The sequence below is a fragment of the Equus przewalskii genome, chromosome 3, assembly GCF_037783145.1.
Source record: "Equus przewalskii isolate Varuska chromosome 3, EquPr2, whole genome shotgun sequence".
NCBI classification, from domain to species: Eukaryota; Metazoa; Chordata; class Mammalia; order Perissodactyla; family Equidae; genus Equus; species Equus przewalskii.
The window spans coordinates 36,352,294-36,379,407 of NC_091833.1; the positions used below are offsets into that span (position 1 = coordinate 36,352,294).

Below are 27,114 nucleotides of genomic sequence, written 5' to 3' on the forward strand. Positions count from 1 at the left end.
TTTTAGCATCTATCTAATGTAAAGTAGTTAAAGCATAGTTTCTCAAGCTCAGCAGTATTGATCCTTGGGGGCTGGAGAACTCTTTGTGGCCGAGGCTGTCCAGTGCGTTGTAGACTGTTGGGCAGAATCCTTTGCCCTCACTCACTAAATGCCAGTAGGCACCCCTCCAGCTGAGAAACCAAAGATGTCTGCAGAAATTGCACCCTGGGGCAAAACTGTCCCCCTGGTGAGAACTACTACACTAGAGCCTTTAACACATTAACCTCAGTTATTTTAAATGTCCTGTTTGTTAGCCTATCTTTAATTCTGGTTCTTTTGATTTCTCCATGGGTTGTGTTTTCTTGCTTTTGCTTGTGCTTCATAATTTTTGATTGAATGCTGGACAATGTGTGTAGGACAGTAGTGTGTGGGAGGGCCCACAGCTAGTGTATTAAGTTAAGAATATGCATTGTGACCTGCTGAATGAGGAGGCATGAGCCACCCTCATGGGTCAGTGGATGGTACCCTCAGCATCCGAGCTCCCCCTCTGAGGAAGTGAAAACCCAGCGTTGTCCTGACTGAAGGTGCAGTTTCCACACACTCACACAAAGGCAGTAAAGTAACAAGATTTGTAACTTACAGGCCCCAGGACTGGAGGGTGTGTGTGCAATGAGCCCAAAGGGAAGGACAGTCCTCTGGCCCAGGTCACGAGGGAGCAGGAGATAGACAGCAGGGTTGCAAGCACCTATCGCTTATGGGGTGCTTGGGGCAGAGGTCACTAACTTTTCATGGGCTCGACTCTAGGAACTTGTGGCAGAAATCATAAGCTCAGGTCCTTATCTAAACGTCCAGACTCTGGGTGTGGGCAGGGTTGTCACGCTATAAAATGGCTTGGCAGCAACTCAAAATAGCTGTTTCTCATCACAAGTAGACACTGAGGGATTTATTATTTATTACTGGAAGTGGGCATGCTATTCTTCTGCTAGGCTGTTTTTGAGGGGCTTCTGTCTATCCGGTCAGGAGGCATCGTGCCCTGGGCTTCAGTTTATTGTAGTGTTACCCTGTGATCTTGTGCTTTTGGTGGCGGCTGTTTTGCCAGAGGGTTTTCCTCATTGCTCTGCCTTCAGTAGACCCGCCCAGCGTGGCTGCATCTCAGAGAGGGTCTCTGCACGTTCCTGCCACTCCCTCAGAGATTCTACACTCGCACGACTGCCCACCTTGGCCCTGGTCAATTCATTAAAAAGTGAAGATGAATTCTTCTTAACTGTTTGTGTGGCACCCAGATCCCTGCCTTTTGTGCTCTGCCACAGGTGAGCCAGTGCCCTGACAGTCTCTGCTGGATGAGCCTGCCTTCCCTCAGATTTTAGGCTACTTTGTTTTCCTGTGACCTCAGCTCTCTTACGGGTTCAAGAGAATGAATGATTTTGTAGTTTATATGGATTTTTCTTCTTATTAAGTTGGGAGTGGTACTCATTTCCATTTTCTATTTCCCTCTATTTTCTCTAGTATTTTAAAATTTTAATTTTTAGTTTTTAAATCCATCACCATATAGCCATGAAAATTCATAGTTTTATAAAATGTCACTTCCCAAAGTTAGTTTTGTGCAGAAGAAAAGGCAGTTGATCTGAACTTCTATGAATTTATGAGGGTATATGTTTAATAAGTTAATAACTAATTAATATATTTATTTACTTTTCTGACATTTTTTATTTACAATTTTTAAACACAGAATTTGGAAGAGTGATACAATAAACACTTATCTAGATTCAGCAACAATTAGTGCCACATTAAAAAGTCTTTCTCAATCTATATACACACACACATATTCTTGCTAAAACATTTGATGGTCACTGGCAGACATCATGGTGCTTCATTCTTCAATATTTCTTCAACAAATGTTGAAGATTTCAAAGAATATTCTCCAGATATGCTGGGAACCGTGGCTACATCATTTGATCGGCTGTTTGACAGGGTCCAGCCGATTAACGCCGAGGGGTGCAGGGCCGCCCCTTGGTGAAGAATAACTGGCCAGCCCCTCACATAGTTCTGAAACTTGTGCTGCTTCTAATTGCCCTTCACTCCTCTTCCTATCCTAACCTCCAGTTTTCACTCCTTTGGGTGGCTGCTTGGGAGGCACTACCTCCCGGGAAAATTAGATATAGTAAGAGAATGTGACCACCTGCAGGTAACTTTCAAGATATTTTTCAGTTAATTAATGGAGGAGCACACAGTCCCATTTGAGACAATCAGAAAGGAATCCTGCCCAGATAAGATGTCGAATTAGGTTTATGGCCTCCATCTGGTTAATATTTCCTTCTCCCTCCAGTTCTTTGTCTAAATATACATATGCATCGTCCTTCTAAGTTTGCTGGTTAATTGGATGATCAAGAAGTATCTATATATTATTCTTGACCTTCTGCTTTCTGTTAAAATATTATAGAGGTTTTCTCCTAAAAGCAATAAATAATAAATAATTGGTGAGTAGAAGGGCCGAGGGGTGCAAGAATGCCCCTCGGTGAAGGACGGCCGGCCAACACCCCTGATATTTTCTGAATTATATGCATGCTTTCTATCAAGGTTATGTGTATACTTATTTCTCTTTTTTATTCTTGAAGATATATAGTTTAGTTTAGCTTTTCAGCCCTTTACTTTACTAACAATATGATACTTTCTCCGGCAGTGTACTTAAGGGACCGTTAGCTCTACAATCTAAAAGACAAAGGAATGCTTCCACCCCCTAAAGGGCGCGAAAAAGTAAAGATGTTTAACTGCCCGCTGAGAATGCAGATAGCCCTGGGGATAAGACACCCTGGAGTCGCCTTTTGTTCCCATTAACCATCTACACTAATGGCGTAAATGATTGAGGGAGGCAGGGATGGCTCCACCAGGATGTAACCAGACGGGCTGCTGTCCTGTCCGGAGGCCTGGACCTTCTCTCTTTGATTTAACTTTACCGTGAATTACAACAGATGCCTAGGTACCTATCTCCTTTAGCTTAGAGACAACAAACACTAGTTAATTGCGGAGAAGACGATCATTAACCTTATGCTCTATAGAATGGAATGCTAATAAATATTCTTGTGCTCGTTTTTACTTCCTTATCTCTCTGAGAATATTTGTAAAACTATTTCTGTACTAATCCTGAAAAATATATAAACGACACTTGTGCACAGTAAAGTCGGACTTGCTAACACCAACCCAAGTCTCACATCCCCTTTATTTTCCCCCTCCCTCATCGCGCCGACGCCGTCCATCCCTCAGGAACCTGGACTCCGCCGGGGCGGGACCCCGGCACAGATAATCATAGTAAGATTATTACACCCAAGAAAATGAACAATTTTATAACTTTTAATATCTGACGCATAATCAAATTATCCCAATTGCCTGCAAAACACCTTTTATAGCTGTATATCTGAACCAGAGTCCCACTAAAATTGACGTTGAATTTGTTTGTATTGTCGCTTCTGTCTCTTAATCTCAAGCAGCCTCTAGTCATTTTTAAAACGGTATTGACTTTAGAAGAGTCCAGGCCAATGGCTTGTTGAATGCCTCACGTTCTCAATTTGCCTGACTGTTTCCTCTTGATGTCATTTAACCTGTTCTTCTGTCCCCTGTATTCCGTGTATACTGAAGGTTAGATCTGGAAGAACAGGTGCTGGCAAGGTTGCCTATAAAGGGCCAGGTGGTAGATATTTTCAGCTTGTCGTTCTTACAGTCTCTGTCACAGCTACTCAACTCTGACACTGTAGCGTGAGAGCAGCCATAGATAATACATCCATGAATGGGTGTGGCTGTGCTCCAATAAATCTTTATTCACAGGAGCAGCTAGCTGCCTGTGCTTGTCCTGCATGCTACAGTTTGTCTACCCTTGGTCTAAAGCTGGATTAGGTTTAGGTTAGACTGATTTGTCAAAATTCTTCATTCACCACAAATGGGATGCTGTAACTTCATGTCTTCTCAGGAGATATCTGATGTCAGGTTTCCCGTATTGATGATGTTGAGCCTGATCATTAAGTTCAGATGGTGACTGGCAGATCTCCATGCTGTAGACGTGCACCTTGGCCCTTGTGATGAACCAGTAATCTGAGGGGACTCTTGGTCACTGTGGGACCAGCCTGTCCTCCAGCAGCCTTTCACCCAATGCTTTTAGTGGCCTTTTACTGGATATTGAAAAAACCATGATATTCTCATTTTATCACATCGTCTACATTTATTGGCTGATGTTTTATATATCACCATAAATTCATGCATATTTTTATTTAATATGTTATATTTATTTACAGTAATTTTCTTTGATGTTCAAATTGATGCAGATTTGGTCAGTGGGGCCCACAGGGAATTTCTCGTAGGTGTAACAGCTCTGGATTTAGATCTTGCCTAGACTGCATGCCGAGGATGAAATAATGTTATACACAAATGCATCTTACATAATGTGTACTATTAAAATACACTTTTACACAGCTCTGCTTATAAAACGTAAAGATGCACAGACTCTATCCACAGGGTTCACACTAAGAGAAGAAATATTATTGTTTACTTGTGAGCTCAGTGAAATCAGGAATTGGATCTGTCTTGTTCTGTGTGTAGCATATGGTGAGTAATAAAAATACACTTTCGAATGAATAATTAGTAAGCATTTAGAAATGGAGAGTGAAGAAGTGGAAGCATGTATGCAGGGAGGCCAACTGTTTTAGTTTACCTGTAGCCCAAGTGTTTCATGAGAAGTAGGACATTTGGTACCAAAGGGAGGAAAGTTGGGCAACTGGATTAGTTGTTTACACTACATGCAGGTGGTTGAACAATATTTTTCTCTTTTATGCTATTTTAAGAAAGTCAGTTGAGGTTGGTTTTCCTTACTATAGATCTTCAAAGTGAGGAGCATCTTTGTTGGAAAAGAGGTTAGGGCAGAGGGGGTTAATCCAAGGCAACTGAGGAATTGGGCCATAGCTCCTTGACTTTGCAGGGAGTGACATCATGCTGTATGGATGAGAAAACCCAAATCTTCCAGCAACTGAATGTCAAACATTTCCTGCATACTTTCTCCCACAATGGTGCCATGAAGAGTAACTGGCAACAAACATGAAAAAGTATTTTTTATACACTTTGCCCAAAGGATGAAGTTCAGAATATTCCAGGATACAAGATCTTCTGGCTTAGTTGTCCACTTAATTCTCCTGAGAAGGAAAGCGGAAAAATGATACTGTGTTAAAAAGTGCAAGACTTGTACAATGAAAACTATAAAACATTGTCAAAGGAAGTCAAAGAAGTTCTAAAGAAACAGAAAAACATTTGTGTTCATGGATCTGAAAGCTTAATATGTTAAGATGGTAGCATCCCCCTAAACTGATGTACAGATTTAACACAATTCTTGTCAAAATCTCAGTTAAATTCTTCTCAAAATTGACAAGCACATCTTAAAATTTATACGGGACTTCAATTAGTCCAGAATAACTCTTGAAAAAAAGAACAAATTTGTAGAGTCAATTCCCCAATTTCAAACTTACTACAAAGCTACAATAATCAAGAGAGATGAATGGAATAATGTTAAGAGACCAAAAATAAACTCTTACATTTATGGTGAGTTTATTCTGACAAGGATGTCAAGATAATCTATGGAGAGAAAAATAATTTTTCTAATAACTGATGATGGGACAAACGAACAGGCATATGCAACAGCATGTGGACCTCACACCATGTTAACAACCTCGCTGCATTTTAGAAAATTAATTCCAAACCTATCATATACCTAAATGTAATTTTAAAAGCATAAAAGTCTTGGAAGAAAACATGCGTGTAAATCATTGTAACTCTGGGTTAGGCAATTCTTTTTTAGGGCTGACACCCAGAGCACAAGTGAATAAAATATAGATAAATTGGACTTGATCAAAATAAAAAGCTTTTGTGCATCAATGGACACTATCAAGAGGATGGAAAATCAACCCACAGAATGAGAGAAAATAACTGCAAATCAAATATCTGACAAGGGACTTGTATCCAGAACACACCTAGAATTCTTACAACTTATCAATAAAAGAGAAATCACTGAATTAAAAATAGGGAAAATATTTGAATAGATATTTCCCCAAAGAAGACATGCAAATGGATAATAAGCACTTGGAAAAATGCTCAACATCATTAGACATTAGGGAAATGCAAATCAGAACCATAATGAAAAACTGCTTCACACCCACCAAGGTATAAAAACAAATGATAACAAGTTTTGGTGAGGATGTGGGGGAAATTGGAACCTCATGTATTTTGGTCTTGCTCCTAGTGGCAATGGGGAACGATTTGGGGGATTTTTATGCAAGGTGGTACATGATCAAATTTTTGTTTTGAGAAGACAATTCTGAATTTTATGTGGAAAACTAATTGGAAGATGGAGAAGAGTAGAGGGGAGACGAGTTAGGAGGATATTGCAATCTGGCCAAGAGAAGATGGGAGCTGGAGTTAGGGACAAGGTGATGGGCACGGTGTCAACAAGACAGATTTGTGAGCTCCTGAGGAAGAAATATTAGCAAAATTTAGCCATGGATTGGTTTGGGGTGGAACAGGGTAGAGAAGACGATAATGTGAAGGATGTTCCAGGTCCTGGCTGGTGCAAGATGGCTGGAGATGTCACCCAAAGAGATGAGAAATCCTGAAGAGGATTAAACTGGTAAAAAACTCGTTAAGTTCTGTTATGACAATGTTGAGCTACTTCTGAGATATCCAAGTGGAGGTCTCGAGTAGGCAATTGGGATTAGTGGTCTGGAGCTCACAGGTAATTCAGAGTCAGAGAAATATATGTGACCATCATTTCCTGCGTGGTTCACTGAGACCCTGTGGACAAGATTGTCCGAGGTAGGTTAATATGAGAATAGAAGTGTTTCTAGACCCAAGCCAGGTAGGGTAGATGAAATGTAAAGACGATGAATAAAGCTCAGCTAGAGAGAGGGGAAGAATTCCAGGGAGTGTTGAGACATAGAAGCCAGAGACAAAGAGAAGTTTCATGATGGAGGCAGTAACCACAGCATCCAATACTGCTGAGAGGACCAAAGGATATTTATTTCATCCCTTGACATGAAGGCCATTGGGGGCTTAAGAGGGAGCTCTTTTGGTGGAATGAAGGAGGCAAAAGCTAGTCTTGAGTGTATAGAAGAAGAGGGAGGGGTAAAACATATAACATTAGTATTTTTAAAGAGAGCGACTTAGCATGTTGCAATGAAGGTGGAAAAGATGCTGTTCAGAAGGGGAGACAGTGCAAGGACCAGAGAGAGAATGCATGAGCAATAATGTAAAGTTATTGAGAAGTCGAGTGTCAGGAACCAAATACAGGTGGAGGAAAACTCACACAAAAAGATGTGCAATGTCACTAATTATTAGGGAAATAAAAATCAAAACTACAATCAGATATCCCCTCACACCTGTCAGAATGGCTATAGTTAACAACACAAGAAACAGCAAGTTTTGGAGAAGATGTGGAGAAAAGGGAACCCTCATACACTGCTGGTGGGAGTGCAAACTTGTGCAGCCACTATGGAAAATAGTATGGAGATTCCTCAAAAAATTAAAAATGGAAATACCATATGACCCAGCTATTCCACTACTGGGTATTTATCCAAAGAACATAAACAATTCAAAGAGATTTATACACCCCTATGTTCATTTCAGGATTATTCACATAAGCCAAGATGTGGGAGCAACTCAAGCGCCCATCAACGGATGAATGGATAAAGAAAATGTGGTGTATATATAAGTACAAGGGAATATTATGCAGCTATAAAAAAGACAAAACTGTGTCATTGGTGACAACATGGATTGACCTTGAGCGTATTATGCTAAGTGAAATAAGTCAGGCAGAGAAAGACAAATATGGTATGATTTCACTCATATGCGGAAGATAAACCCACACATGGATAAAGAGAACACATTAGTGGTTACCAGGGGGAAAGGGGGTAGGGGGAGGGGAAAAGGGGTAAAGGGACACATATGTATGGTAATGGATAAAAACTAGGGTATTGGTGGTGAACATGACGCAGTCTACACAGAAACTCAAATATAATAACGTACCCCTGAAAATTACACATTATAAGCCAATATGACCTCAATAATTTTAAAAAATACGGGCAGAGGGATTAGATTTTAAAAGTTGGAAGCTGATTTTGTCTATCTGTGGGAATAAGATGGAACGAGGAGAGAATGAACCAGGTGTCAAATGCCTGGCGTTTTTGAGAGCACAAGGTTAACCCTGTTTCATCCACTGAGTTGATTTTCCCTGTGAAGAAGTTGGTAGGAACATGTGCTGGGAAGAGGGAAGAGTTAGAAGGATGAGACCTTTGAGGAGTGGAGTATTTGAGAAGGGGCAGTTGCAGAGGGTGGACCAGCAGGCGGAGGAGAGAAATGCAGAGGCCTTGCCAGGTGGGGGGCTCGTGGAAGTTGGGAGGAAGAACGAAGCAGCTTAAGTCCCTGCACGACACACCCAGACCCCATGAGTCTCACTCTCTTCACCTACCAAGTGGGAGTAACACTTACTTCCAAGTGCTAATGGGAAGAACACATGAATAAAAAATACAAGAAAATGGTTGGTAAACCTGAAAATACAATTCTTGGTACCATTCACCTTGCTAGAATCTCTCTTATGCATTCTGTGATTGTCCTCCCTGGTTTTGCATTGTATGTGTGTGTTGAAAATACCAGGAACGATTTGCAGACTTCTAAGGACAGTCTCAGATCCAACTTAATGCTGATTTCACTTTCCTTTTATGACCATATATACCATGTGTTTATTGTCCTTCAGATATAGGGGGGGCCTGGAATGACTTGAGAGAAAGAATGGTGCTGTGACTCTCAGTAGCTCGTGCATCACTGCCTCAGATCATTAGTTCCTGCTCATAGAGCATACTATAGCATCTTTCTCTGCTTGTGAGTAAGTGTTTTCTATCTTCTTCCCAAGGAAAATTAAAAAGCACATGCACCATCTCTCACAAAGTGGGCATTTCCACACGTTTGGAGAATAAGATAGCCACGTACAAGGGTCAAGGCGAGCATAGAAACACAGTGAGTGAAAGTAGAAGAAGAGCTCCTTTCATGACAGGGGAGTGCCTTGAGTGAGTCCAGGAGTAAACCATGTGTGAGCCATGCTAGGGCATCACCTCCTATATACCCAGGTTGCCCAGTGTGGTAGGCATGTGCTGCTCAAGCAGATCTGTTAGTGAAGTGCTCTGGGAGCTATGCATGCCCTTACCACACTGTGTTTGGAGGCATCAGGCATGGCCCTGCTGGAGAGCGTGTACTTCTCAGACTCGGCTTTGGTTTTTGTGACCCCTTTGAACCATCTCCTGTATTGCTGCTGGACCTGCAGAGGCAAAGCAGACTCTGCGTCAGCTGACTGAGAGGAGTGAGGATGGGCAGAATCCTGAGTGGGCGTCAGACAGTGGTACCTGCTGGCTGAGGAGGCAGTACACCAGGAAGATGAAGACACCCTGCAGGCTGTTGATGATGGTGAAGAGGTAGGCCATGACATGGGCAGCTGGCCCCACCTGCAGGATTCCCAGACACCACGTGCATCCCAAGATGAAGAGCTGAGCTGTAGCTTTAAAAGTCAGCATTCTGGGGAGCAGGAGAAAGGAGGCTTGTGATGCACAGAGAGCAACAAAACCAAGGCCATTTTCATCTCTACTCCATGGATGCCTCTGACTGAGTTGTGATCAACCTAGCTCTTACTGGCCATGATTCCCCAAAAAGAAATGCTATCTTTGTCCAGGATGGCATTTTCATTTAGACTCAAGATGGTAGTGACACCGCATAATGTGGATTTCAAAACTATCATGATGTTTCCTGAAGATCCCTAATTTCACTCAACCTACAGTGCTGAGGTCACTCTGTGCACCCGGCTCTAGGCGTGGGCCTGGGCATTAACAACAACAAAGACAAGATTTCTGTTTTCACAGACCTTACAGTCTAGTGGAAGGACAAAAACAAATGGTCATTTATAAATTTGTGAAGTGCAAGGTACTTCTGCCCAGGACCATCCAGCACTGTTCCCATCCTCACCTTCTCCATGAACTGACCCAGAGCCTCCTTTGCTCAGAATAGAGGCCATCGATTCTGTGCAAAGTTGAGGAAAGCAAAGGACATCCCCAAACCCTTAGAAGATGTAATAAGCGGCAAATGAACCTGCTTTCAGCTGGTGGGAGAGTGGGAGAGGGCTTCAGGAAGAGCACTCATGGAGGTGTGGGCACGAAAGGGTGTGCTGGGCTCTGGGAACAGCTGTGTGATTTCCTAAGCGTGTTATAAAGATGTGGATGTTCTAGGCCCTTTTTCATGGAGCCAGGAAAGTAATCCCCGTTTATCAGAACAAAGTCAGTTCTCTATGTAGCTTAGGTGCTTCATGCTGGGGTTACGGATGGACAGAAGGCTTTTGGCTTGCGTGTCAGCAGCAAAGTACAGTATCTGAGCTGGCTTCCAAGGAGGGTGGGAGCACCTCTCTCTTCCAGTCCCCTCAGAATCTGGGTGAAGGACATGGGGAGCTTGGGACCATATGGCCTTGCCCCTGGACCATGCTTTGTATGGGGGATGGTGCGCACCCTCTGCTGCACCCTCACCTTGTGTTCTTCAGGGTGGACACGTCGCTGCTGAGTGAGGAGAGCTTGTTTTTCACAATCCAGAAGGTCATCAGAAAGAAAGCCAAGTTGATCTGCAGATGAATATCCCCACAAGGCATAGTAAATGCATTCCACATCTGCTCAGCCTTCCTCCTAGCTCATCCAACACCTAACCCAGCAGCAAGGGCATTTGTATTTCACAGCAGTCCTAGAAAACCAGACCCAACGCCCAGTAACGCAGGCACATCATTGTCCTGTAACTTGGGTGACCGACTCACCCAAGTTTGCAGGGGAATTTCTAGTTTTAGCCCTGAAATCTCATGTCTCAGGAAACACTTCAGTCCTAGTTTTAAAACTGAAATTCCTATCTCATGGGAGCCCCTTCACTCCTGGGCAAACTGGAATGACTGCTCACCCTGCCTGTAACCCTCCTTATACACCTGACTTTGAATGACCCTCAGCTGGGCAGGTAGGAGGCTCTGATGTCATCCATTACTCACAGAGAAGATGGTGCAGACGGGGCCAAGGAAGGCCCATATAAACCCTTTGTCTGTGTTGAGCCAGCATCTAAGAAAGAGATTCAAGAATATATTGGTCTTTGTGATGGGAGCAGCTTGCTGTTCTGGTGGTTAAATTTGGTGCCCTCCGCTCCAGCTGCTTGGGTTCAGTTCCTGGGTGCGGACCTACACACTCATCAGCGATGCTATGGTGGCAACGACATATAAAATAGAGGAAGATTGGCACAGATTTAGCTCAGAGCCAATATCCTTCAAGCAAAAAGGGGAAGATTGGTGACAGATGTTAGCTCAGGGCAAATCTTCCTCAGGAAAAAAAACACAATATATTGGTCTTTGTGGATAAAGAATTGGTAAATAAACATATCCCTCACCTCCCAAAGTTTCTTCCTGCTTCATTATTATAATTATTATTATTTTTCCTGAGGAAGACTGTCCTTGAGCTAACATCTATGCTCATCTTCCTCTCTTTTCTATGTGAGTCACTGCTACAGCATGGCTGACGAGTGGTGTGGGTCCATGCCCAGTATCTGAACCTGCAAACTTGGGCCACTGAAGTGGAGCATGCTGAACTCAACCACTATGCCACGGGGCAAGCCCTCTTGCCTCCTTTATTATTATCATTATTATTATTTCAAGTAATTTTATTGAGATCATTATGGTTGATAACATTATGTAATTTCGGGTGTACGTTATTACTGATCAATTTCTGGATACACTGCATCATGCTCACCACCAGTAGTCTACCGTTTATCCATCACCACACATATGCGCCCCTTTACCCTTTCTCCCAAGCTCCAGCCCCCTTCCCCACTGGTAACCACTAATCTGTTCTCTTTATCCATGTATTTGTTATCTTCCACATATGAGTGAAATCATGCAGTGTTCGTCTTTCTCTGTTTTTTTAATTAATATTATTATTATTGCTTTTCTTTGGTAAAAACGTTTAATGTAAGATATACCCTCTTAGTAAATTTTAAGTGTCTAACACAATATTATTAGCTATAAGCATGTGCTCCTTAGTAGGTCTCCTGATCTTTTTATCTTACATAACTGAATTTTGTATATACTTTTGATGGTGGTGATGGTTTCACAGGTGTATGCATATCCCCAAACTCATCAGGAGCTATACGTCAAATACGTACATCTATTTACATGTCTATCATACCTTAACAAAGTGGTTTTTAAAAAAATAAATTCCTTTTAAAAACTTCTTTTAAGTCTTGGTTCCCAGAAATGCTGGCAGAAAAAAATACAAACTTTTAAAAGTAAAAATATCAACCAATCAATTAATTTATGGTTTAGTTGACAAATATTGAGTGTCTCCTTTCTACCAGGATCTGTGCATGACTCTGAAGCCCCAGTCGTGACTAAGATAGACTGGTCTCAGTCCTCTGGGAGGTCCAGCCAGGTGGAAGGTCAACAGTCAGGCAGGAAAAACAAACAAGATGACGAGTTTTATGATCATGGTATGAAGAGTATGAGCACGTGTAGCTGGAATCTTCACCTGGGCTGGGGTGTGTCAGATTCACATAGTTGTGAAGGGTTCCCTGAGAGAAATGAATTGTACACTGAGATAAGAAAGCTGAGTAGGTAGAGACAAGGTGAAAAAATTGGGGACACCAAAGACGAGAGCAAAAAAAAAGAAAAAGTAACAGTAAGCCTGACACAGCACTAAGGCAGGGCTCATGTGCAGAATGCCTTTATTCCTCACACACACACAGGTACTCAAACCATCACGGGTCAGGCATCTGAGGCTTAAGGAAACAGAGGCAGTCACTCAAGGCCACACTTATGCAAGTGACAGGATTGGAATTTGATCCCAAGTGAGGGGAATTGTGAATGAGATGGGAGGTGGCAGGAGCATGGAGAGATGGCACCACCAGGGAGAAGGGAAGAGAAAGCTACTAAGGATGGGGTAGGAAACTGCAGCCTGTGCCAGGTGGGCTGCCAACTGATCTTGTGAATGTGCTTTCCTGGGACACAGTCACACTTGTTCCCTTATGTATCGTCTGTGGCTGCTTTCGTGCTATAAGGACAGAGGTGAGTAGTTGCAACAGGGATGGGATGGCCCATAAGCCAAAAGTATTTATTGTCTGGTCCTTTACAGATGGAGTTCGCTTTTATCCTAAGTTATCTAGGAAAGCTGGCTGGCCGGGGCTCATCCGATGCAGATGAACATTAATTTTATCAGTGTAGGACTGTGTTGTGAGTGAGACTGGATTTGATCCCACTTCTGCCACCAGCCAGCTCTGAGATCTCGGCCGTGTTAGTTAATCTCTTTGTGCCTCAGTTTTGTCATCTGTAATACTGGCATATCACTTGTTTCTACCTCAGAAGGTTGTGGGGAGGATGATTTGATCTGAGATACATGAAAAATATTTAGATCAAAGACTGCTCTACAGAAGTGATTTACAAATCTTAGCTCTGGTCATAATGATTTCAGTGTCTAAATTAACTCCCTTTTTTTAATTAGGAGAGAGAAGTGGATTACACAAACCAATGCCATCCCTTCACTTTAATTTTGCTTTCTAGAAGATTTAAAACAGTCTCCAAAACTAATGCAATGAGTATTATATTAATATACATACACTAATATATAAGATGCAATTGATATTATGTATCATAGGCATTAGTACAATATAGTCATTAATATAACATAAAATTAATATTTAATGTAATAAAATCTAAAACATCAAAATGAGTCACATCATATATTTTAACTATATTAATTTGTAATTATTAACATATCATCAATATTATATTAGTGTATAGTTAATATAAAACATAATTATTACATAAATATAGAATTATTAACATAATATAATTAGCATTTAAAAGGATTAAATCTTAAGGAATTAAAACAGTCACTTCAATGAAGGCAATCATGAAACCAGGAAGGTGTCTTTGGAGTGGTTACTGAGTTTTTATCTGCCTATCATATTCTGGTGAAATTAAAGTGTTGTGTTGGTTCTATGATGGCCATGGTTGTGCTGGAGAAGATAAGGACAAACGGGAAAGTGCATTTACCGGGTTGATGTTCCATAGAGATGAGGCCTGGATGCTGCAGAAATGGCCACGATCACGGCCGGGACGCCGTAGCCCACAGGGAACATGAGCCACTTCATGAACCTGCTCACACTGGAGTAGTTGACCACCGTCAGGTTTCGTGCAGTGAGGAAGAGGTGCAGGCCCTCCAGCAGCATCCAGGTGAAGGAGGCCAGGTAGAGATAGTGTAAGGCGCCCGCGATGAGTGCGCACAGCACCTGGGGGAGGAGTGAGGCCTCACCAGGAGGGACTGTCAGCGTGGAGTGTGGCCCCAGGACCTCTCCCGTGCCTTGCCATTGGGGAGAAGTCTGATGCGTATGAAGGAGCGGTCAGAGAGGGTTTGTCGTCTAGTTGCATCAGTCAATGTGACATTGGTCACTCACCCCCTAACCTTCCCCAGGACCCAAGATCATTTCATTAAGGCATCCAGGGCAGCATGGCTCTCATGGACCCAGCACCCCCTGGGGCAGGCCAGAGGGTCCACTGGGACTGGGTCAGTACCTTGATCTCCGTTCGGTCGATGGCCGTGAGGAAGAGGAGGTGGGCCAGGAAGAGGCAGAGCGAGAGCTGCAGGTGGAGGGAGGTGCTGGTGTTCTGGATGGCTCTGCACAGCAGGAAGGTGAGGGCTGCCAGGAGGAGGCACAGCAGAGAGAGGCTCAGCTCCACGTAGGTGATCACATCCAGCACGGGATCCTCCTTCTGGGACCCAGCAAAGAGGAGAGCACAGTCACTCCTTCCTGCTCTGGAGAAATGGCCCTTCCACCATTTTTATTTTTCTTTTTAGGCATAGAAGAATTTAGGAATGGAGAGGCCAGGTAAATTTGTGATGTTTGTGGCTAAGTACCTAAACGTTCAGAATGTTAGGACACTATGTGATTGTGAACTGATAGGTTCAGAGTCTGGACGAAGCCCTGCCTCTCACAAGGGCTTATTTTCCTTTAGAGGTCACCTGAGTGAGTCTCTGGTTTTGGTGACCTAGAGGAACTCACCAGCTCACCTGCACAGGGGGGGAGGCCAACACGGCCCCGACCCACCTGTTCTCACCGGCTTCCCTGGTGCCCTCTGCCAAATCGTCTTTTCTGCAGCCCCTGAGCACTCCTGCACCAGAGACCCCTGAGGTGAGCAGAGGTCTAATTTGGCGACCATATCCCTGCCCCCGCGTGGACACACCCCTTCTTTCAGGTTTCCAGTCAAAAGCCAGTCCAGTGCTGCTGTGAAGGCATATGGCACATGGAGGGCCCAGTTCAGGTCCTACATCAACTGACTTGAAAAGAAGGAGTTTATCCTGGGTGGGCCTGGTCTAAGCAGGTGAGCCCCTGAAAGATCTGGGCTTCTGGGGAAAAACACTCAAAGTTTGAGAGAGCTTTGATGTGAGGGAGCTTCAGCTGCTGGCCTCGAGATAGGACCACTGACACCTTGTGAGAGAGCCTATGAGAGGACCACATGAGAAGGGATGCAGGTAGCCTTCAGGAGCTGAGCATGGTCCCCTGCTGCCAGGTAGCAAGAAAGTGCGATGTCAGTCCTACAACTGCAAGGAACTGAATTCTGCGAAGAACCACGGGGCTTAGAGGAGGACCCAAAACTTCAGATGAGATTGCAGCTGTGGCTGATACAATGATTTGAGGCTTGTAAGATGCTGACAGACAGCACAGCTGCACCATGCAGGACTACTGACCTGAAGAGACTGGGAGATAACAAACCTGTGGGCTTTTAAGCTACTGCATGTGTGGGAATTGGTTACAGTGCCACAGACATTGAACACAGCCCCTCTCAGGGTCCTCACCTGCACGTTGTAGTGGGCCATGAGGACGGCAAAGCTGCTGAGGTGGGTGCACTGGCAGGTGGTGCTGGTGTCTCTGGTGCCCACCATCGTGCAGCCTGTGGTGGCCCAATGACCACTTTCATTCCTGCTGTGCTCCCAGAAGACGCAGAGCACCTTCTTCCTTGGCTGAGGGGTCACTGACTGCAAGATCAGGGAGTGAGTGTGAGCTGCTGGTTGTGATGCTCAGAAATGCTGACCCAAACTTGGCTCATGAAGGGCCTTCCTGGGTAAATAATGCACCTATGGGGACCCACCTGAACCCTAAGGCTGCACCCAGGACTCAGGCCTCTTTCACACCCACAGCCCCCTCCCACCTGGACTCACATGGTTAAAGATGAAGGTGACTGAGAAGCTGAGGTTCTGAGTGTCATTGCTGCTGAAGAAGGTGGTGACGACATCTGAGAGCAGGACATGGGTGACTTCCTGCAGCAAGTTCTTGTGTGTCTCCCGTACAACTTCCTGCCTTTCAGGGTCCAGGACCAGGGGCGCCTCAGCCAGCAGCTTTCCCATGCCCGGGATGGAGACAAAGCCCACCACAGAAGGGCCTGCAGGACAAGGGCAAGGTTGACATCTTGGTGTCCCCAACAGGACCCCTCCTTCTTCAGATGGACTCTCTCCTTGTGGCCTCTCCATACCCCACACTTCCCTTTAACATTTAATCCTCTATCTGTCCCATCCCTGGACACTTGGCCCACTGGGAAGCTTCAGTGGCCTTCTCCTCATCTCAGCCTTTACCTGAGTCAGCAGATCCCAGCAGTCTCCCACTTCAGCAGCATCTTTGCCCGATTCTGGCTCAAGGAGATACTTCTGTCTCCCTGCTCCAGCACCTCCAGGGTCAGCTCTAAGAGTTGTGCGAGGCACACAGGGACTTAGATTAGTAATTGTGACTAAGTGGTTGATACAATACCATTGTTTTATTTATAGATATTTACACATACATATCTATTTATATATAACAATACTATATGTAATACTATTGTTATTTGTACAGAGAAAAACCATTATTTTATATATTGTATAATGTTGTGTACAATATTTGGTATAAATCATAATGGAATATATATATGGATATCGTCTGAATTTACAAAGGATGATAACAGAAACTGTGAGTAATTATTCAACAACAAATTAGATAACATAGATGAAATGGACAAATTCCTAGAGACACATAAACTACAAAACTGACTGAAGAAGAGACAAAAAGTCTGAACAGCCATATAAGGGGTAAAGAGATTTAATCAGTAATCAAAAAATTCCCAAAATGAAAAGCTCAGACCAGATGGCTTCACTGGTGAATTCTATCAACCATTCAAGGAAGAATTAACAGGAATCCTTTGTAAACTCCTCCATAAAATAGGAGAGGAAGGAACTCTACCTAAATAACCCTACGAGGCCACCATGATCCTAAAAACAAACCCACAGAAAGACATCACAACAAACAAACCACAGACCAGCATCTCTTATGAACATAGATGCAAAAATATTCAACAAAATATTAGGAATAATTTTATCCAAGGAGGCTTAGGATACGTACACAGAAGACTACAAAAGATTGTTGAAATGAACTGGAAATGCTGAATAAATGGGAAGACATCCTTTGTTTGTGGATTGGAATGATCAATATTATTCAGATGGCAATATTCTCCAAAATGACCTACAGATTCAATGCAATCCATATCAAAATTCCACCATCATTTTATTAATTTATTTTTGAAGAAATGTAAAAGCTCATCCTACAATTCATATGGCATTGCAAGAGGCCCAAATGCCCAAAACAATCTTGAAAATGGAAAGCGAATTTGGAGGACTCACACTTCCTGATTTCGAAACTTAATACCAACCTACAGTAATCAAAACACCATGGTACTGGCACAAGGATAGACAGATAAACCAGTGAAATAGAACTGAGAGTCCAGAAATGAACCCATACATCTATGTCAATTGATTTTCAACAAGGAATGCCAACATTGTTCAATGGTTTCCCATTGAATAGCCTCTTCAACAAATGGTGCTGGTTCATCTGGATATCCAGAAGCAAAAGAAGGATGTTGGACACCTACCTCACACAATACACATAAATTAACTCAAAATGGGTCATAGATCTAAATTTAGGAGCTGAAACTCGAACAACTAGGAGAAAACATAGAGGTAAATCTCCATGACCTTGGATTTGGAATGGACTCTTAGATAGGACACCAAATGCACAAGCAACAAGAGAAAAAACAGATAAAACGGACTTCATCAAAATGGAACCAGCTGTTCATTGAAGTGAAAAGATCATAAAGACAGTGAAAAGATAATCTGTGGAATGGGAGGAAATATTTGAAATCACACGTCTCATAGGGTCTACTATCAGAATATATAAAGAACTCTTACAACTCAACAACCAAAACCAAACAACTGAATTAAAAAATAGGGAAAGGTCTTGAATAGACATGTCTCCAAAAAAGACACAGAAATGTTCAATGATGACATGAAAAGATGTTAAACATTGTTAGTCATCAGGGAAATGCAAATCAAAACCATAGGAGATATTAGCTGACTATACTAAAAATGAAATAAAATGGAAGTAACAAATGTTGCTGAGGATGAGGAGACTGGAACCCTTGTGACATTGTTGGTGGAAATGGAAAGTAGAAAAGTAGAACTTTGGAAAAATTGTTTGGTGGCTCCTCAAAAAGTTGAAGATGGAACTACTATACTAGTCAGAAACTCCACTCTTAAGTATGTACCCCAAAGAACTGAAAAGTTATTCACACAAAAACTTGTACACCAATATTAATAGCGGCACTATTCACAATAGTCCAAAGGTGGCAACAACCCAAATGTCGGTCAATGGATGAATGGACTAACATAAGGTGGTATACCCATATATACAATGGAGTATTAATCAGCCATAAAAAGGAAATAAATACTGATGCACATTAAAATATAGATGAACCTGGAACACATCATGCTGGGCGAAAGAAGCTAGCCTAAAAGGTCACATGCCATATAATTATATTTATATGAAATGTGCAGAATTGGCAAATCCATGGAGACAGAAAACAGATTCATGGTTGCTAGTGGCTGGGGGAGGCATGAATGAGGAGCGACTGCTTAGAGGTTGCAATGTTTACTTCTGGGGTGATGAAGATACTTCAGAAATAGAAGTCATGATCACAACTCTGTGAATGCATTAAATGTCACTCAATTGTACACTTTGGTTAACATGGTGAATTTTATGTTAGGTGAATTTTACCTCAATAAAATAAATCATACTTGAATATCAAATAATGTTAAATTCACATTCTTCTAAACTAAATAAATTGTTTTCTTTTGAAGCCATTTCTATTTTATCTTAAATTCTTTGTTATTATTTCATCTGCTCATAATTTAGTTCACAATGAAAATGTATATTATTTACAGTGGTATTCTTTTCTTTCTTTATTGAGGTATAATTGATATATTAATTTCAAGTGTACAACATAACAATTTGTCTATATTGCAAAAGGATCCCTGCAATAAGCCTAGCTCACATATGACACTATGCAGGTTACAAAAGTTTTGAAATTTGTGATAAGAACTTTTGAGATTTACTCTCATAGGAACTTTCAAATATGCAATACAGTATTATTAACTACAGTCACCATGCTGCACATCATACGCCCGTGGCTTATTTATTTTATAACTGGAAGTTTGAAACATTTGACCCCTTTCATCCATTTCACCCACCCTGTCAACTGTGGCAAATACCAATCGGACTTATTTCACTTATATAATTTATTCATTTCCTTTTAACCTTTTATTTTAATTTGTTAATGAGAGTAACACTGAGATGCAAGCACGGTCACCCAGCTCCAGTGAGGCCTGGGCGAAATGAGGTGGGAAATGGTCATGCAGGAGCCTGGGGCAGACTCGGGTACTTGCCTGTGCCTGCAGGTGCATGGAAGGTCAATGACCCATTGGACAGGGCCTGGCTCAGCCCTCTCAGGACATCCTCCAGGCCAAAGAGCATGTTAGCGGCCACACAGTGCTGCTCTGAGCGGGGCAGGGTCTCCAGGTCCCCTGGGGTCTCCAGCAGATCATCCACTTCATGCATGAGACCCTGGAGGATGGGGACACAGAGCAGAGGGTCTGCATGAAGACCCTGCTCACTCAGCCACAGAAAGCAGACCCTGGTAACTGTTTATTTGAGGATAAAAGTCATGTTGGCTGGGATTCCTTGGGTCTTTTTTCCTGGAATCCAGCCACTCAGAGGTCATCCTGTTGGTGAATGCCAAGGGTGACATGAATCCAAAGTTCAGGGAGGCAAGAGGGAAGGTGTCACTAGCTGCACGTGGGTGTCTCACAGTGAGTACAGACACATGCTGGGGGCAGTCGCCACCCACCCAGGAGGACCGGGGCCTCAGAGCAGGGCGCCGTCCTGTTGGGTCTGGCTCCTCCCAGACCAAAGCTTTACCAGGCCTCTATGGGGAAGGGGTGCCTCCACCTTGCCTCCTCTGTGTCCTGCTCCTACCTGGACGGTGTCCTGGCTCGAGGCTGACTGGAAGCCTACGCGCAGTTTCTGGACTCCTTCAAAGAAGCGGGAGAGACGCTGGGGGGAGGGGAGAAGAAGGGGTCAGGAAGCCTCGAGGGAGGGCGGGGGAGCTCGGGGAAAATGGCGGGCTGTGCGGAGGGATTCCTGCCTTTCGTTCCCTGTTGGGGGCACTCACCTGGCTCTTGATTCTACGGGGTGGAGCCCAGGCGGGGAAGGTTCCTGCAGGGGGCAGAAGAGCGCTTCATTAGGTGTGAGAGCATCTCCGTGTGTGTGTGTGTGTGTGTGTGTGTGTGTGTGTGTGTTTGTGTGTGTGGAGGGCAGGAGTCTGAGGTCAGGTCGGCCAGGTACCTGGTCATTTGGTTATTTAGGGATCCCAGTTTGGGCAGAGAAGGCTCTGGAAGGCCCCACTGTCTCCTTCCTGGTGCATGGGCAGCTTTTCTCTTACATAGAGGCATCCTATGGGTGGATGGGGTGGCCTAGGTGCTCTGTTGTCCACATGTGGATGGAATCTGCCTGAGGCCTCCCTGTCTGCCAGCCCTGGTGCCCTCAGCTTCCCTGGGCAGCTCCCAGCTGGGGTGGGGACATCATGGCTGCCTGTGTCCCCCCTTAACATTTGGAGAAAGGCCAGGGTGGGCCTCCTTGGGAACAGAGTGCAGGGGAGATGCTGCATTTCCCCACCAGGCCCTGTCTTGGCTCCCAGTGATGGCCTTGGTCCTAATTCCCCCAGGGCGGCTTCTGCTGGCTGAGTTCTCCTTGGAACACTGTTGACCCTGTCAGGGCAGTGCTCTCCCATCCACACTAACTCTGAGACAGCTTCATAGAGATGGGCCAAGAACTGCCCCTCACACAGGATCCCTAGGGTGAGGCCATAGGGCTGGGTCAGGGGGAATAAAGAAGATACTGGACAGGCTGGGTCCACCCAGACAGTGGCACCAGGTCTGGGTGGACAGTGGGGGCTGACGTCCAGCCATGCAGCCCTGGGTGCTTTTTAACTCATCCCCACGAAGGCCTCCCCTGGACCGGCAGGAAGTGGTGAGAATCCACATCTGAACAGGGCAGTGGGTGAGGGCTGGCTGGACAAGGGAGTAGGTGCTGGTGGTTGAGGGCTGTCACTCATTTCAGCCATTGGGCCTCTTGGCCTCCCACCAGGGACACATACCTCTGGACCCCGCTGAGTAGCGGCCCGTCTTCTGTCCCCCAGTGTTCTGGGCCTCCTTGGAGCCTGGGTCGACTTCTTTGGGAGAGGGTTGGGTCTGGGGCAGTGGTTCCTGATGATGCCCTCGGTTGCTATCTGGTCCTGAAGGGCGCCTTCTCCATTGATCTGACTGTGCCCATGCGCGTGTGTGTTGGGGGCGGTCCATGTCATCCTGCTCAGACCCGGCACAGCATTCTCCTGGGTCCTGGTCGTCTCCACTGGCCTCAGGCTTGTCAGTTGAAATCACTGGAGAGGGTCAGGGAGAGCCTTATGTGGGGATTTAGATGGAGGCTGAGCAGATGAGAATTGGGGTCAGGGTGCCAGGGCTGTTGGCCAGGGACAGGGCTGGCTGGGGTAGGTGGACCTGCCCTGGAATCTCCCTACTCCTGGGTTTCTGGGCAGGTCACCTGTGTCCATCATGGGCTTGGAGGCCTGAGTGTGTTCCTGCATGGCCAAGCCCATGTGGGCCCCGGTGGGGGAAGGTCTCATCCTGGCAGTCACTGATGATAACGAAGAGATGGGATATTGTGCTGAAACACGAGGCACTGTGAGCTCCTGAAGTATCTTGAAGTATCCTGAAGAATGCCACCCCTTTCTTTTGTTTTACAAAAATAAGATGCCAGGTGGGCAAGGGGATATTTTAAAGTTCCAGAAGTGACCCTCTGTGGAGGGCTCTGAGCCTTGGGGTTCAGAGAGGGACGGTGATCAGATAGGTGGCCAGGACGGCCCTCTGATGCCTGGAGAAAGTGGGCTGAATGACGCCAAACCTCATGGAAGAGGAGATGGAAAACAAGGAGTGGTTCTCACCGTGACACGTGTTCTCTTTCTCATTCCAGAATAACGTTGCCCCAGAAACAAGCTGGTATCCTGGGCTGCATGTGCAGTAGTAGCTGCCCTCTGTGTTGTGGCAATCTGCAAATTTTCCACAGGACACTGTTGACGGGGTTTCACACTTATTGACGTCTGGAACACAACAAGACAAAGGGTCACCTCCAAAAGGTGTGAGTTCCCATAGAGCAGAGACCCTGGCCTCCAGCCTGACCCAGTCATGGGGGATGGAAAGAACTGACGCCCAGGTGGCCTCATTCACAACTGAGCATAGAGCCAGGTGGTCAGGGGCCTGCCCAGTGCTGGCTTCCACCCTACCTCTACTCCCAGTGGCCCAAGTGCACCCTCACTCCCCATCAGGCACTCCCCCAGCTCCCAATGTCAGGCCTTTTCAAGATGCCCCAGGATGTCTCCATGGGAGTCTTGCTGTCTCCACCCCTGAGGGAAGTCCCCCCTTATTTGCATCAGTTGGGGGTGTGAAATGAAGAAGCAGCATGAAGGGTCTCACAGCTGAGTCACTGGGGGTGTTTTTTTGCATCTTTTTCTCTTTCTGTTCTCTGAAAATGAGAGAAAAGATGCCCATAACCCAGATCCCCTTTGAGTAGCTCAGGACCCACAGAGCAGGGGCTGGACACAATTAACTAAAAACAAGATCAGCTTAATAAGAACCATCAACACAGAAGTGAATCAAAATGCAGGGACAGAATGTTTGACCCTTGCACATTACAAACAGGGGACCAGCGACTTCAGTGCCTGAAAGGACTCACAGCATCATGACAAATCAGTAGGCGACTGGTCTCCCCCACATCAGACCTCTCTTCTCTGCACCTGCAGACTTCTCTTCTAAGGCCCAGACCCAGGCTGTGGGTGTCAGCACCAGGACAGGACAGGACGCAGGAGGGACGCACACCTGAAGGATTCGTGTTCAGCCCCCACCTGGCAACGGGGCTTCCCTCCTCTGTTCTATGATGGCGGCAATGGCTGGACATCTGTTCTCAAGGTTGACGGGAGGGTGTGAAGCCAAGTGTGGGACCACTGAGAATGAGGTGCAAGGGATGGGGGGAGACATGAGGATGGGACATCTCCACCTGACAGGCGCCCTCCCAGAGAGGAGCTGGGATCCAGGGGCATTAGCAGCAGGGTCTCCTGTCCATGGTCACCCATCTACAAATCTCCGTGAGACACACACGCACACACAGAGGAGACTTTAGGAACACTGCCAGGGTCATGGATGGCTGGGCCGTTGTCACAACCTTTTTATCCCTGATAAAATCTACTTTTCCCCAAACAATAAATAACATATACTTAGAAAATAAAGAAAATGTAAAAAATGAAAACAAAGAAAATTACACATTAGCTCACTATACAGACTATTGGAAATTTTAGCAATTTTTAAAATCTTTTCAAACATATTAGGGATATTTTCCTTTACTTTCAATAAATATGCATCTAGGACTGCTTTGAGTAGATGAAGTGTATGTCTTATTGAAACAACCATATAATTTCCCTCTTTTCCACTTTTTTTCATGTGGTAAAATGCATATAACATAAACATTTCCATCTTAACCGTTTCTCAGTGTTATTCCCTTTCTGGTCCATTACTGAGGGTGGAAGCTCTCCACTTTAGGCCTAGACCTAGGTTCCTCCACTTTATTAATCGTGTGACTTTTGATGAATCTCGTTGAGCCCGATCATGGTCACTTAAAAATGATGCTTCTCTGAACCCATAAAACCCCTAGAAGAAAACATAGGTGGTAAGTTCCTTGATAGGATAAGTGTTGGTTCTGATTTTTTGGATTTGACTCCAAAAGCAAAGGCAATAAAAGCGAAAATAAAGTGGGACTAATCAAGCCACAAATCTTCTGCACAGTCAAGGAAATCACCAACAGTATGAAGGCAACATACAGTTTGGCAGAAAATATTTGCAAATCATGCCTGATGAGCAGTTAACATCCAAAATATATAAGGAACTCATTCAACTCAATAGAAAAACCGAACAATCTAATATAAAAATGTGCGGAGGATCTGAATAGATATTTTCTAAAGAAGACTTACAGATGGCCAACAAGTACATGAAAAGATGCTCAACATCTCTAATCACCAGGGAAATGCAAATCAAAACCACAATAAGATATTACCTCACATCTGTCTGAATGGCTACTATGAAAAAGACAAGAAATAAAAAGTGTTGCCAAGGATGTGGACAGAAGGGGACCCTCATACACTGTTGGTGGGAATGTAAATTGATGCAGCCATTATGGAAAATAGAATTGAAATTCCTCAAAAAATTAAAAATAAACTACCATATGATCCAGCAATGCTACTTATAGGTATTTAACAGGAGAAAACCAAAACAGTAACTTGAAAAGATACATGCACCCCTATGTTCATTGCAGTATTCTTCACAATAGCCACGTCTTGGAAGCAACCTAGGTGCCCATCAAGGGACGAATGGATAAGGAAGATGTGGTATATACACACAATGGAATACTACTCAGCCATAAGAAATGATGAAATCCGGCCACTTGTGACAATATTAATGGACCTTGAGTATATTATGCTAAGTGGAATAAGTCAGAGGGAGAAAGTCAAATACCGTATGATCTCATTCATAAGTAGAAGATAAAAACAATGACAAACACACACATAGAAACGGAGATTGGATTGGTGGTTACCAGGCGGTAAAAGGGGAGGGAGGAGGGCAAAAGGGGTGATTAGGCACACGTGTGTGCTGACGGATTGTAATTAGTCTTTGGGTGGTGAACATGACGCAACTGACACAGAAATCAAAATATATAACGATGTACACCTGAAATTTATATAATGTTATAAACCAATGTTACCACAATAAAAAATCAAATAAATAAAACTGTAAACAAACAAAGAAAAAAGACTAAGAGATATATTAATAAATCACAACGTTTTGGAAAAAAATTCTTTCCGGTTATTTTTAATCTCCCAGGCACCATGTGGGGTAAAAGATTGAATAAAGCGTACTAAATGCCCTTAAATTAAAAAAAACCCACTATAGCCAAGATATGGAAACAACATAAGTGTCCATTGATGGAGGAGTGGATAATGAAAAAGTGGTTTATGGATACAGTGAAATATTATTCAGCCATAAAAAGAGAAGGAAATCTTGATATTTGTGATAACTTGAATGGAACTTGAGGGCAGTATGCTAAGTGAAAATGTGAGACAGAAAAGACAAAAATACTCTCTGATCTCCTTTATATATGGAATCTAAAAAAACCCCCAAACATGTAGATATAGAGAACAGATTGATTGTCACCAGACGTGAGGGGGTGGAAAGTGGATGAAATGGATGAAGGTTGGAAAAACCCCACAATCCTAGCTCTGCCAGCCTCACGGGGCTGCTGTGAGCATGAGGTGTGAGACCATGGTCGTGAGCTGGGTTCCTGGCGAGCTCTGGCTGGTAGGAGGGCCTGAGCTTCCAGGCCCTGGGTGTGTCTTTCCTCCTGTTGCTTCCATTATCTCTCCCGTTTCTTTGTATTAGTTGAATAATGACAATAATAACAGCAGTAACAATGATGATAGCTGTCACTTTTGATAATTCGCTGTGTACTAGTCTTTCCCTGTTCTTCCCACAGAGAAATGTTAAATCTCACACCATCCATGTGGGGCAGATGCAGTGATTATCCCCAACTCACAGACAGGCAAACTGAGAGGAGAACCAATTTCCCGAATGTCGGAGAGCCAGTCAGGGGCAGAGCAGCACTCGGAGCCCTCGGAGCCCAGCTGCCCTGTGTGAGCTCTCAACTCTCTCCCTACTGACCGTGAAAGCAGGTGCCCACGTCCCTCACACTTCCCCTGCCTGTCTCCTCTCTCATCCCTGACACAGTGCTCCTGTGCTGCTCTCTGGGCTGAGGGCTCTGGATGCCGCACAGGCTCCCCCACCATCTCTGTATGTGTTCCCACCACCCCCAAGCCTCTCTACCTTCACAGCTCTCCGAGGGGCTGATGAAGACCTCCCCAGAGGAAGAACTGAATCCTGGAAGGCAGCGACATGCATTGGCATCAGCACATACGGATCTCCGAGGGCACTCCTGGGCACAGGAGGTTGGGGTAGAGCCTGTGGGGATGGAGACCATGGTCAGAAGGGCTAAGAAATGGAGGAAGCAGCCAGGAGTCCATGAGTAGAGGAGGGGAGGGGAGAGAGGGATGGCTCACACTGGAAGAAGAAGAGCTCAGAAATCTCTGGACTTTTAGGGAGGAAAAACAGCTTCTCTTGTCCACAGAGGACCATCTCAGTTGCAGAATAAACCTCCCTTGCCTCCCTTGTTGGTGAGAGGATCCCAGACCCCAGCATGGACGCCCCAGCTGACATCACTAATGAAGGTGATTGGGCAGACTCACCTATAAGTTTGCGGACTGTAGCTCCACGTGTCAAGTGCAACAGTATGGACAATGCTGGGGCAGAAAAAGCAGAGAGATGATAAAGAAGAGGAGAGTTAAGGTCCAATTTCAACACTTGGCCACATAACCATTGCCTCCCGGGGAGGTGGCTCTGGCCCTGCAGCCCATGGCTTTCCAGCAGCATCCCCAAGGCTCCTGTACTTGACTCAGAATTGAGGGCTCAGCCTTTCGCCTCCATCTCCCAG

At 44.5% G+C, this 27,114-nt stretch overlaps 1 protein-coding gene across 1 annotated transcript in view; it reads right to left on the reverse strand.

The window, feature by feature from the left end:
• Positions 1-4,169: 4,169 nt before the first annotated feature.
• The window catches only part of LOC103542095 (adhesion G protein-coupled receptor E2-like), a 31,119-nt gene continuing 8,174 nt past the window's right edge, over positions 4,170-27,114 (reverse strand). The window contains 18 exon segments of the mRNA XM_008509023.2: positions 4,170-5,153; positions 9,206-9,316; positions 9,402-9,570; positions 10,566-10,657; positions 11,066-11,132; positions 14,111-14,346; positions 14,630-14,827; positions 15,912-16,091; positions 16,275-16,495; positions 16,686-16,702; positions 16,704-16,791; positions 19,860-20,037; positions 20,449-20,526; positions 20,645-20,688; positions 21,629-21,910; positions 22,472-22,627; positions 26,451-26,585; positions 26,870-26,923. Coding sequence (XP_008507245.2) covers positions 5,145-5,153; positions 9,206-9,316; positions 9,402-9,570; positions 10,566-10,657; positions 11,066-11,132; positions 14,111-14,346; positions 14,630-14,827; positions 15,912-16,091; positions 16,275-16,495; positions 16,686-16,702; positions 16,704-16,791; positions 19,860-20,037; positions 20,449-20,526; positions 20,645-20,688; positions 21,629-21,910; positions 22,472-22,627; positions 26,451-26,585; positions 26,870-26,923 — 2,315 coding nt within the window. The 3' untranslated portion in view covers positions 4,170-5,144.